The 13,074-nt window shown below is 45.0% G+C and overlaps 2 protein-coding genes across 6 annotated transcripts in view; one reads left to right on the top strand and one right to left on the bottom strand.

The window, feature by feature from the left end:
• Nucleotides 1-322: 322 nt before the first annotated feature.
• Nucleotides 323-13,074, bottom strand: part of DRC12 (dynein regulatory complex subunit 12 homolog) — a 204,505-nt gene continuing 191,753 nt past the window's right edge. Inside the window, exons 2-8 of one of the 2 annotated variants that reach the window (XM_083368783.1) lie at nt 6,935-7,498; nt 6,338-6,506; nt 5,606-5,662; nt 4,072-4,191; nt 3,054-3,146; nt 1,991-2,121; nt 323-1,385 (exon numbers count right to left, since the gene is read on the bottom strand). In XM_083368783.1, coding sequence (XP_083224909.1) covers nt 1,257-1,385; nt 1,991-2,121; nt 3,054-3,146; nt 4,072-4,191; nt 5,606-5,662; nt 6,338-6,398 — 591 coding nt within the window. In that variant the 5' untranslated portion in view covers nt 6,399-6,506; nt 6,935-7,498 and the 3' untranslated portion in view covers nt 323-1,256. Of the gene's footprint in view, nt 1,386-1,990; nt 2,122-3,053; nt 3,147-4,071; nt 4,192-5,605; nt 5,663-6,337; nt 6,507-6,934; nt 8,555-13,074 lie in introns of those variants that run through there. The other variant, XM_083368782.1, reaches the window with a different exon arrangement.
• The window catches only part of CBL (Cbl proto-oncogene), a 31,176-nt gene continuing 27,514 nt past the window's right edge, over nt 9,413-13,074 (top strand). For all 4 annotated transcript variants that reach the window (XR_014493199.1, XR_014493200.1, XM_083368665.1 and 1 more), the window contains exon 1: nt 9,413-9,711. Coding sequence is in view for 2 of the 4 variants with exons in the window: in XM_083368665.1 (XP_083224791.1) it covers nt 9,565-9,711 (147 nt within the window). In the remaining 2 variants the exon portion in view is untranslated. The remainder of the gene's footprint in view (nt 9,712-13,074) is intronic.

Raw genomic sequence — 13,074 nt, 5'->3', positions numbered from 1 at the left:
TTCCCCTCAGCATGGCTGACTCAGGAATTCTGGGAGTTGAAGTCCACAAGTCATAAAAGAGCCAAGGTTGCCTACTTCTGGACTACCCGATCTGGAATTTCCTTCCTTCCTTCCTTCGAGCTGCCTAAGAAAGGAGTTCGTTAATGATGGAAAGTACCCTTAAAGACTGGATTGTTTGGATTCACCCGCCACACTAAACCATAGTTTGCTCTAAGAGTGGTTTGTTGCAAGGCACAGAGACCAACTTCACACATGACACTAAACCAGCTCAAATTAAAAAAAACCACATGTTTTCATGTGGTGGCTTAGTTGCTGAGCAATGTTGATTAATAACTCCATATTTTATTGTGTGTGGTCCTTGGTGCACTCTGAACTTGGCTATTTTCTTGCAGACTTTTCAGGACCCAACTAGGGAACATCGTCAGTGCTAGAAGGGAGTGGGGTCTGCTTTCTGTTTATACACAGGTGGCTTGCCCTGTCAGCATTGGTGGGACTGGTCTCCATGGTCCTTGATTAGGCTGTTGTTTCCCGTTAGCTCGTTTATCTGAGTTGGTAGCTCCTTAATTGGGGTGTTGTTTGTGGCTTGGTTGTTGGTCTTTGTTAACCTTGATGTTAATCTCTTTTTATCTGGGTATTGGTTGCTGGTGAGGAGGAGTTTACATCTTTTTGTTTCCTTGATTGGTATGTACAAGTGTTTATCTCCATGTGTCTGCTGATGGCTGATTGGTAAGAAAATGTCAGCAAGAAAGCCACCAAGCTCAGAGAGCAACAAGGACCCCACAGTTCAACCTTGAGATAGAAATATTCCCTTCTAACCGTACTGTCAAGCTTGAAGAATGAATATGATGTTGCCACCCTTACTGCTTCTTGGCTTGCCAACGCACTGGGGGGAGGAGAGGGGGGAAGTGGAATGCAGGCTCCAGACGACGTGAAGTCCACCCGTGTGAACCAAGGACATTTCAGCAGGTGTTTGCCAACCCACAGACGACACTTTCTCATAACAATATTTTGACACTCGATTGTATACTTTAATTATAGCGGTTTGCGTGGGACATAACCAGAGCTTGTTCTGCTTTCATCTGTGCCGAAATGATGTACTCAATAAAGTTTTGCATCAAGAGATTGGATGGTCATGACGGTGCTTGCTCAGCTGGGTTCATCAGTTGGAACCTTGACAGGTACATTTTAACATCTGTGGCAATATGAGACCCCAGGGAAGATAAGGAGACAGACCTTAGCTCTGCTTGAACACTGCTTCAGATCTCCAGTGGGTTCAGTCCAAACTCTTTCAGCATATCCTTATATTTTGCATGGATGAGGGCAGCCTCGGTCTCCCAGCCCTGTTTGGCGGTTTGTAGCTTGGAAAGCACCTGATCCAAACTATCCTATTGAAAGGAAGTAAGAACAGGGAAGGCATCAAATCAAGGGATTAGATGTGGTCTCTGACTGAACGTCCAAAGGGCAGAAGGAAGAGAGAGAAAGAGAAAGAGAGAGAGAGAGAGAGAGAGAGAGAGAGAGAGAGAGAGAGAGAGAGATTGAGAGAGAGAGACGTGCTGGGTTGTTTGCATTCATGTTACCTGAGAACTTCCCCTCTGAAAATGTCTTGGGAGGTTTGGGAAGCCAGATGGCTCATTTATGGGCCAAACAGACATGCCGAGTGATGGCAGGAAAGATCTCAGTGCTTTTTTTCAGGCATAAGGATTTTAAGGGGAAAAAAATGCAAGCCAACAAATCAATTTATCTGCTTCAATAGGGTGATGAGACGAAGAACATTGCCCAATAATTTTGACTATTGTCATGTTGAAGAGTAACCTATAACCCACAGAAGCACATACTCTTGTCAAGAATAGTTTAACATGAGCAATCGTGGGAATATTTACCTCTCTCTCTCTTTCCTGAAACTTTGGTAACGAGCAATGCTGAACATGTTGTCTCCTCCCCTATGTTCTTGGCTGGGCCAGAATCCATGTCCTTCCCATCCCCGACTCACGTGCAGGATTCTCTCACACTCCTTCTCCATCTCCTCGGCCTTCTGCTGCATCTCGGCCACAGCTTTGTCCTTCTCCTCCGAAATCTTTGCTCGGGCCTCTTCACTCCACTGCAGTTTTTTTTGGCAGGCAGCTGCCAAGGACAAATGAGGTGGGTGGGAATAGAGAACAAGATGAGGGAGAGTGGAAGAGAGCTGAGCCAATGGCTGACTGGGGAATTCTGGGAGCTGAAGTCCACACGTCTTAAAAGTTGCTTAAGGTTGAGAGATATTGCTCTAGTCAACTCCATACATCTAGATGGGGTCCACACTGGGATCAAATGTTGGAGCAGGTTGTCAGGATATGACTGGCTGGGGAATTCTGGGAGTTGAAGTCCACACAACTTAAAGCAGCGAAACACTGCCCCAGGGCCTTCAGTACTCGGAGGTGAGACTCCAAAGTTATCCCAAGATTGGGCACCTTCAAAAATTTTGCAGTTAACAACAGCAATAAATCATTTTCTAGTGTTGATAAGATGATTTGACAGGTGCAAGTCAAATAAGTACATTTTTTAAAAAAAATGTCATGGTTTATTTTTCAAATGGGGCAAAACCTGGACTTTATTCCTATAGATGATATCCTAGTCTGATGCACTCGCCTCAAATTATTATTAATTTTTTTAAAATAGGTTCAGAATATCTTCTTTAATACTAGCTGGGAAGGACACATATTATTATCTCTGCTGCCTTCTCCCTGAACAAAAGTGCATTGGGAGGCCTCTTTTGTTATCTTGTTCTGAGCAGAAGAAAAAAAACCCACAGATGCTCTGCCTGAAGAAATTCTGAATTCTGCAGCAGGGAAACATTTTGCAACTGCAGTTTTGTTTGGCTAGGGTCAATATTCTAAGAGTTTACACAGAACAATCCCAGGGGAGAAACTGCAGATTCCTATCCCAACTGCTAATAATGTTTAAAAGATGCAAGAAAGTGGGTACAGCTATTTCCTTTATTTCTTCCTAACAGCAGCCTTGAATGGCCACAGCCCTTTGGTGTCACCTTCGGTAAGGCCAAACGTTTGTGTAAATACCAAGTTGTTCTTGCAGGTTCTGCTTTTCAGCTTCCAAACGCTGTGTCTGGGTGTCAGTCTGGCGCTGAAACTGCTGATATTGACGAATCATCTCTGAAAGGGAGGGAAGAAATGGAAGCGGCATCAGGGGGAAGATTCAACCCTTAGTCACCCCTAGACTCCTAAAGGCTATTTTTGTAGCATCCAAGTGTGATGCTTGAGTGTACAGTAACCTAAACGGATAGGCCCCTTCCGATCACAAGGCAGAGAGGTTGGGTTGAAGGCAAAATGGGGCCTCGAAGAGCCAAGCACCCTATGGAAGGAAATTTTGATTGAGTTTTATCTTCTCTAGCTCTTTTTGGGTGATGATGTGTAGGGAGAAGAGGCTTGGAGTCTCCTCAAGATAAACTGATTCTCTACATCACAAGCCCATCAGCCAAAATCTACCCTCTAACGAGTAGGAATGGGCAGGATCGTGGTTGATGTCTATTCACAGAAACCAAGGTATAGCAGGGCATAAATCTAATCCCTTAACCAGTGTTTTTCAATCACAGCAACTTTAAGATGGGTGGACCTCAACTCCCAGAATTGCTGGCTGGGGAATTCTGGGAGTTCCAGAAGTCCAAGCATCTTAAAGTTGCCACGGTTGAGACTAACTAAAAGTTAAAAGAGGGCACGAGTGGACAAGACGCACATCAATAGCTAGACTGTGGAGAATGGGTTCTGGCTTCTTCGTAATAATGAACACATCCCAAGTCTGTGCAACCTTAAAGAATATTATCGACACTGAAGAACTTCTTAGAACAGTCATTCTCAGAAAAATCTTCACATATTTCTTGATAATTGCTTTTAGGAGATGCGCTTTCTTAGGAGAGCTTCCCTAAACTTTTTGATCAAGTGGATCCCCCAGAGCAATTAAAGAGCTAAGTTGTCAAGGCATCTTCCATCCAACTGCCAGTTCCATTTCTGGGAAAGGAAAGAATTGGTTTCTGCAAGCAATGATCAAGGCAGCAGTCCCGCCCACCTCCCCCCAAATAACCTTCATAAATATCCTTTTTGTCTTTCTGGGCTGCCTCCAGGTCTCTCTCCAGCTCAGTCAGCCTCTGCCTGAATCCTTCCCTGTCAATCATGGCTTGTTTGGCCATGTCTCTCTGGAGAACTGCAAGGCAAAAGGACAAAGAAGCCATTTCACTATTTGGCCCCGTCTCGTGTCAGAAACTCAGGAACCTGAAAAGGGGAAATTATTATTTTTTTTTAAAAAAATAACAGCTTTAATGAACTATAGATTTGTACACTTCCAGCCCAGTACCAGGCCACATTAATGGCAGAGATATTTCTGAGTAGCAAATCGTTCTGTGTGCATCTCGGTCCCACTGGAAAAGATGGATAGTTGTTTGAATAGTGCCACATTCACAGTAAATATCTTTGTCCTCAGGGAGGAACAGACCCCCCCCCCCCCATTTTTCCATGTGGTCTTTAGTTCTAGCCAGGCCAGCGCACATCTCCAGGCTGTCCACTCTTCTCCCGAGCCTCCAGGCACCTCTTCAGGGAATTCTGTCCAATTACGAAGATGTTTTAATCGTCCCGTTTTGAGGTGGAGTAACCATATCTTCGGTTGCAATCTAAAAAGCTCCTTCTTGATTTCAATCTTTTTGTAGGGGACACTTGGCCAAATATACATACATATAGTCGAGTCTTTTCTTAAAATCTTCTGTCTCCGGTTTCTTAATAAAAACAATGAATCCTCTATCAGCATGATGCATTAAAATTAAGGGATGTATCCTGGCGGATTCTTGAAAATGCTTTGTTATTGGGCATTTCCCCCCCCACGTCCAATTCTTAGAGGCTGCCTGGATAGGTCCCTGCTGTTTTCTTGACAAGGTTTTTCAGAAGTGGCTTGCCATTGCCTGCTTCCTAGGGCTGAGAGAAAGCGACTGGCTCAAGGTGATCCAGCTGGCTTTGAGCCCAAGGCGGGAACTCACCATCTCCCAATTTCTAGCCGGATGCCTGCGCCACTACAGGTCATCCCCGAGTTATGACTGGTAGTTCAGTGACTGTTCAAAGTTATCAGGGATTTCTGCTTATTTCTACTTATGACCTGGATTTGAGGTTCTGACAGTCACCCTCATCTGAGGTCATGCGATCACATTTTGGGCGTTTGGTAGCCAGCTTGCATTTTTACAGCCGTTCGCTGTGTCTCGTAGTCATGTGATCGCAACTTCCGTATATTTTTTTTGCTGGAAACCAGCTTTTTCCTTCTGATTTCTGGCAACAAATGTCTATTGGGACAATGGACTCATTAACAATGGATTCACTTAATGACCATCTTCCTTGCTGGGTTGGTCACGTGTTGAACAACTGGCATGACCACAATTCCAGGCTCACTTATGGTGGGAAGTCAAGGACCACCTATATACCTAAGTGGCTTTCAAATGGTGGGGGAGGGGTGTGTGTCTTAGACTATTGCAGAAAGCAATGAAGTTCCACACATCCTGCTCCCCTCCCAAAGCTACGCCACCTCGACTGCTCACTCTGTTTTCCACAACCTTGCACAACTATCGAGCTCTCCTCACCCAAGAGCTGCTTAAGTGCGTCGGCCTCCAGCGATGCCTTTTTGTGTCTCTCCTCACCTGGAAGGAAAGGAGGGAAGAATGAGAACAAATCCTGAAGAAATATGAAGGATGAAATTCTTCATACTTGGTATTCGGTTAAAAGTCAACTTTATAAGCCTTACACAACACATCCAAAAAGGCATTTCATAGAATCAAAGCCTCAGTCAAACATATAGTAACGGGAGCCTGAAGTACCAGGGAATTTCTAACAAACCAAGAGGGATGGGATGCAGGAAAAACTGTTAATATTATTCCATTTCCTTTGAGTTACACATTATTATTTCAGTGCTCAACATTATGGGAAGAATACGACATTGGACACAGAGAAATATTTTAACAAGTCACATAAATAACTTCTGTAATGTTAGCTTTTCTTCCTTCAAAGTGAAAATGACAAATTTAAGTAGCACACTAATGCAACCCATTTTTTTTGAGTGACACATGATGAAAAAAAAATTTAAACTAAGCCAGGTGTTTTTGTATAGAGTTTGTCTTGGATTTTCAAATTTTAACAGTCTTGCTCCCAAGTATACAAAATAAGCAACTGTTTTGTGTTGGTTTTGATTTCATTTCCTCGTACTCTCTGCAAAAGTTTGGTTTGTATTCTTGTATAATACTTTCCACGGAAGGAATATAAAGGAAAAACTCTGCCTGCAAATCTAAAGTTCTTTGCACGGCTGCACCAAACTTTACCTAGAGCTGAGGACTTTTGCTTCCTTGTTTTTTTCACTTTTCCTTTCTTCGGAAGAGGCATCCTCGGGAAGACTAAGCCTGCGCAACACTCCCAATTTTTTGCAGAAATTCACGCTCTGCACTCCTTGGTACTTCAACCGGTGTAGCAATTCAGATGTGTGTCTCACACCTGGTAGAAAAAAACGAGGTCTTTGCAGGTGGCAACAGTTTTTTTCCACCATAAAATTGCAAACGTCTATAGCGACAGCAGAAGCATCCAATATGCAAAGGGACTGGAAAAGCGTCTGGATTTTAGCATGTCCCTCCCTGAAATCTGAGTTGTGTTTTTTCTGTGTTGCATGGCAACAGCCCTCCTTGGCTGCCATGGTGACCAAGGAAAGCTTAGCAAAAAAGAGTTCAGTGCACAGTAGCATTAAACTGATCAGCAAAGAAAGGAGTTTGAGCTTCGGGCCAAATGTTTTTTTTCAATATTTCTTTTTCCTTTTTTTTTTGCAGGGAGGGGAAGAAAAAAGCAACAAATTAAATTAAGACAGCAGGACCAGATTCCGTCTTCTCAGCTAAAGCCCTTAGCCTATTTTTAAAAATTCACTTCCTTACCCTCTGGCTTGTTCCAATTTTCTGCCCAGAGTGTTGAAGATCTGCAGAGTTTGGGCCATTGAGTTGGTCCTACTGAAGGTCCTCTCCACAGCAGAATCCGGCAGATCTGGAAGACTTGAAGAGCACCAGGGAATCCTCAAGTGATAAACTAAGCAGAGAAATTCAGGGGTTTTTGTTTGTTTGTTTGACCAAGAAAAGCCACATGGATGCATCTTTGAAATGCCCTGGTTGAACTCAAGAGATTCCACTTATGACGTATTCAGTTACCTTTGACAGTATTAACAGAATAACAGAGTTGGAAGGGACCCTGAAGGTCTTCTAGTCCAACCCTCTGCTCAAGCAGGAAACCCGATACCATTTCAGACAAGTGGCTGTCTAGTCCCTCCTTGAAAATCTCCAATGATGGAGCACCCACAACTTCTGGTGGCAAGCTGTTCCACTGGTTAATTGTCCTCACGGTTAGGAAGTTTCTCCTTAATTCTAGGTTGCTTCTCTCCTTGATGAGTTTCCCTCCTTTGCTTCTTGTCCTGCCTTCGGGTGCTTTGGAGAATAAGTTGACCCCCTCTTTTTTGTGGCAGCCCCTTAGATATTGGAAGACTGCAAAAGTGTCACCCCTAGTCCTTCTCTTTATCTAGACATATCCAATTCCTGCAACTGTTTTTCACATACTTTAGCCTCCAGTCCCCTAATCGTCTTTGTTGCTCTTCTCTGCATTCTTTCCAGTCTCAACATCTTTTATGCATCATGGCAACCAAGACTGGATGCAATATTCCAAGTGTGGTCTTACCAAGGCCTTATACTGCAGTAGGTACTAAACACTTCATGTGATCTTGATTCTATCCCTCTCTTACTGCAGCCTAGAATTGCATTGGCTATTTTGGTGGCTGCAGCATTCTGGGAATTGAAGTCCACCCTTTCTTAAAAGTTGCCGAGGTTGAGAAACTCTGCTCCATTGACCATCTAACAGGGTTCTCGAATGCTTTGAATGGTTGAATAGGCACCACAGGGCTGCATTGCCCAAAAGGAGTGCCTCAAAGGGGTCCCAGTCTGGGGAAGCCGTTGCATAAGGTGCTTTTTCACCATTGTTACAATCCCCTTCATCCACGAAAGACTTGGAAATTTGCAAACGTTCATCTCACTTCCTTGTTCTGATACAGAATCTCGAGAAGGACTTCAGGAGAAAAATGAAGTCTATTCCTCGAGCCTTCGAGGGGTGGGATCAGTTGTCTCTTTTGCTCAAATCTTTCTCCAGGACAGCCTCTAAACCCGACCAGCTCTTGGATCACTTCCTCTTTGTCGTTCGAAGGAAGGCCAACGAAGATATTTTGACACTCCAAAACTTCTCCCAGCGCCTTCGTTTCTCTTTTTTGCTGCTCTACTTCCGCTTTCTCAGCCACTTTCATGCTTTCCATGCGCTTCTGTTCCCTTGTCAGAAGGCACCGTGATGCTCCAGACTTTCATAAATTTGCAAACAATTTTGAGTTTAAGGCAGCTGTCCCCAATCTGGAGCCCCAAAGCCACACTGGCTGGGGATGATGGGAGTCAGTCTGGAGAAACAAAAGGTAGGAGGGAGGCATTGCATCTGTTCTGTCCTTGGCTGTGCTTTCCAGTTACCAGCTAGCTGGTTCAGAATTAAAACACAATAAGAAATTTGATTTCTGCCATTATAAATTTTTCATAAGAGTCGCAGGGAAGAAGCTCTGCACTGGGCCAGTAAATTGCACGACTGCACTTTTCTATACCGGTTGCTCAACCCTGCAGTCGCCGATACAGAAGCCGGGCTGCCCAACCTTACCATGGCACTGCGAGCGTCGTTTCGTAATACTACGCATGCCCCCCGGGTCCGCTCTCAAGGAGCATGCGCAATAGGCTATATGGTGCACTAGACTAGACATTTAAAGAAACACGGCGAGGCGTGGCTATGCTAATCCAACGCCGGGTGGGCGTGGACAGAGCGAGGATTGATGCGCTCGTCCTGCCTGGAATGGGAGGGTCGACTTCTCGGGTGTCCTTCGAAAAGGAAAGAGAAGGCCGGCATAACCGGACTCAAGCCATTTAAACCCAGCTTCCTCCCGCTCGCGAGCCAGTGCCGATTTTACGTGAAGAGAAAGGAGAAAGGTGGGGCGTCCCGCCCCCTACCTTGCACGGACCAATCAGAGGACCGCTTTTCTGAGGGGCGGGCCGTTCTCGAAACCTTTGACCAATCGGAATCGGCTTTCCCGCCGGAGGGGGCGTTCTGGGCGGCCAATGGCAGCGCGCCGCCCCTCGAGGAGGCTAGCCCAGCGCCCGCTTGCTTCCTCTCTCGGCTCTCCTCCCTTCGCCGCCCTGTTTCCGCCCCCCGCTCCTCTCCGTCCGCCCGGCCAATCAGGAGGCTCCGCCCGGAGAGGCTCGCGCCGGCGCGCATGCGCCGCAGCCTTTCCTGCCCTTACTCCCCCTCCCCACTTCCCTTTTCTTCGTCAGTCGGGCGCGTCCCCGGCGCTCGTGGAGCCGCTTCCCCTCTCGGTCCGGCCGCTGCCCGAGCCGGGGCGCCGCGGCCCTCGGGACGGCAAGGGACCCGCCTCGGCCGCCCGCGCTCCCTCAGCCCGCTCGCGGGGCCCGGCGGGGGCGCCGCCTCCTGCCACCCCCCCCCCATGGCGGCCCCGCTGAAAAAGGGCCCCGGGGGCCTCATCGGCCTCATGAAGGACGCCTTCCAGCCGCACCACCACCACCTCGGCCCGCACCAGCCCGGCACCGTGGACAAGAAGATGGTCGAGAAGTGCTGGAAGCTGATGGACAAGGTGAGGGAGGGGCGGGGGAGGCAGCCCGGGGGCTCGGGCCCTGGCAGCGGGTGGTCCCGGAAAGGCTGCCGGGCGTGGCGGGGGGCGAGGGCAGCGTCTGCGGGGGTGGCAAGCAAGCGGAGGACCCCATCTCTCCCGAGGGGGGGGGATGGTGGGAATTCTTGCAAGGGAAGCAACGTCGCGTGTGGGGTGGCTTTGGGTGCAGTCCTGGAGCTTCACTGGGTTTTCAGAGAGGTAGGGAAGGCATGGAACAACAACAACAACAATAACGACAACAATAAAATCAATTGCAAAAGGCAGCTTTGCTTGGATCGGCTTACCACTTGCCTCCATACCTTTAATATTAAATGACAATATTGGGAAGGACTCAGGTGGATAAAAGGGCCAAATCCCACCTGAACATCTGGCTGACCGTGAGACCGGCTGTCCCTATCAGTCAATTGCAAAATGGCAGCTGTGCTTGAAACAGTTGACATCCTGCGAGAATACCTTAGCACCAACCAGCAACAACATCTGCCTGTCCCCGGTCCTTGGGAAGGACTCATAAGTGGATAAATGTGCCAAATCCAACCTGAACAGCTGGCTGACCTTGCGACTGGCTGTCATAATCAAAAGACAGCAGAGGTAGTACCAATAGTGATAGGTGGCTTGGGTGCAACCCCAAAACATCTGGAGGAACCACTTGCACACCATCGGTGGCATTGACAGAATTGCAATCAGTCAATTGCAAAAGGCAGCTTGACTTGGAACAACTAATCTTCTGCACTGAATCATCAAGCAACAGCATCTACCTGTCTCAGGTCCTTGGGAAAGACTTGATAGGTAGACAGAAATGCCAAATCCAGTCTAAACATCTGGCTAATTGTGCAACCAATCATGGTAATAAAACTTTCCGGAAGGGATATGAGATTCCATCTGTGCCTGCAAAGGTCAGGTCTGCAGATTCGGTGGTAAGAAATGGAGATGTGGGGGCTTGGGAATCCCACATTTCAACCCTGAGCCATGGCTATTCTGTTAGAAATGGAGATGTTGGGTTGAGTCTGCAGGAGAAAGTACAGTACAGTAGTAGGAAAAACAGTAAGTTAGGGTGGATTGCTGGCTGGCTGGGATATCATAATGTTAGGGTTTCAATATGAACCTAAGCTCAAGTCGTCCTAGTAGTGAGATTGATACAAAACTGTCAGTCTGCATTGGTTATTTTTCAACTGCTGCTAATCGCAAATGGGTTCCTGTCCTGAGGAGCTGATCTTAATTTAGAAGGCGAGGGAAGGAAGTGAGGAAGAGCAAAAGGAACATGAAATCAATGCAGGCAAAAGCAGTTGCATTCTGCTTTATTCTTTGGCTGAATGTGAATATCCCGAGGAGAAGGCTGTCTTATCTGGAAAGAAGGAAATAGTTGTAGGTTGGGTTCTGGGAAGTTGGGTTATTAGGGAACTGGAAATTTGGCTTCAGATCAAACTTTAGATGCTATGAGAGTTTGATAAGCATCTGCATTAAAGGGCTTGGACTAATGATGTGGCTTGAAAATTATTTATTTATCATATTTATAAGCCGCCCTAATCAAATAGGAGTTCCCACATGGAATTTGCCAATACTTTTTCATTTGTATTGAAACTGCAGATTGTTAAGGTAAATTTTTCAACTGTAAGTTTTAGAAGCCAGGGACTTTCTTAGGATGGCACAATATTATTGAGGAGAATGCATGCTTCAGTGTTTATGGATATGGTTTCTACACATCTCTTTCTGTATATTGTTATACAGGTTTTAAAAATATGCAATTGGGTCTTGGTAGCCGATCAGGCTGCTCCTGGTGGAGATTGTGCCCATGCCTTTGAAGTTGCTTGCTCACTTGCTGGATGACATGGGAGGACAAATCAGTTGTTGTTCTCTATAGCCAGCTACTCTATATTTTAGCTAGATAACATGGATGGAACTTTTTTTTCTGTTTTCTGTTAATTATTTGGTTCTGTTACATGCAACTCTTAGGCATATAACCGTCTACATAATCACGTTTTGGACTGTAATACTGTATATTGTTGGTTCATTCATTAGCCTAGTATGTTATTTCAGCTGTAGATAATATACTAAAGTAGCAGTTGAAATGAGAATTCTAAAAATAACAAGAGGTCACCTAAATATTGTATTTAGGGATTGGGTCCAGCAAAATTAGAAAGTTTTACAAGGATAGAAGATGTAATCATCATGTTACAGGTTAAAGAATGATTTCTGAATTTGAACAAAATATTGGCAAACTTTTAGGTCAATGTTTTAAGTATCTTTACAACATCATTTTGGATAGTTTGGTTTCTAAAAATTGAGTGGAAGTTGAGGAGCCAACAGCAAAATGGCATGCTGGTTAAAATGTGCTTGTTTTTTTAATCTTATGGAGTGCATTTAAAAATAAAAGAAGAACCTAATGAGGAAATAATTAGCTAGTACAGTAGCTAATAACCTATTTCATATGCATGAATTGAAGCAAGAATGTTGCAGCTAAATTAGAAATGAGAGATGAAGTATGTTAGGTCAATCAGACTGTTGAAGGGAGTTCATGTGATTTGCAATAAAATTGTTTTTGCCATTTCCTCTTTTTCCTTTCTTTAAAATATTGAGCAACAACTTAAAAGTTTATGCTTTGCTCCTCGCCTCCCTGAAGATAGGATAGTCATCTCTTTTCAAATTGGGAGAGTGTTTGAGAAGTGCAAAATGTTTCCATGTTTAAATGTAAGGCTGACAGCTATCGGCATCTTTTTGGACAGCCAGGAGTCAAATGATGTTCTGGGTGCCGTGATGTCATTAATAAACTTGTAATTCATATAATGACATTATCCTGCCTTGTACTATGTCCCTACACAATGTGAATGCAGCCCAACCAAACCATCAACTTCCTCTAGCTTTATTTTGAATGACTAAGGATCTCTTTTAATTTTATCCCAATGATCATGATAGAAATCTTGATGTGATTGGAAAATACTTGCCTATAATATGATTATTACTATGACATTAATACTTGGTGAAGAGCCTCTTGTTTTTGCGGTTAAAGGAATTGTCTGTTAAAGCCAGGGAAGGAGAATGAATATAGTATATGTGCCAGTGTTTTTCAGCCTTGGCAACTTTTAAGATCTGCGGACTTCAACTCCCAGAATTCCCCAGCCAGCGCAGCTCTGGGAGTTGAAGTCTCCAGGGTTGAAAAACACTGGTATGTGCTAATAATTTAGCCACCTAAAGTCACTTCTTGGGCGGGGAGGGGTGGTGGCCATATAAATATGATTGATAAAATATTTCATATTCATTTTCAAATCAAAATGTGTCTCTATTAAATCTTAAACTAGAGATGCTTTGTTAATCTAGTGCAAATAACTAAAA

Source organism: Vipera ursinii (assembly GCF_947247035.1).
Source record: "Vipera ursinii genome assembly, chromosome: 8".
Taxonomy (NCBI): domain Eukaryota; kingdom Metazoa; phylum Chordata; class Lepidosauria; order Squamata; family Viperidae; genus Vipera; species Vipera ursinii.
This window is presented reverse-complemented; position numbering and strand designations above follow the sequence as displayed.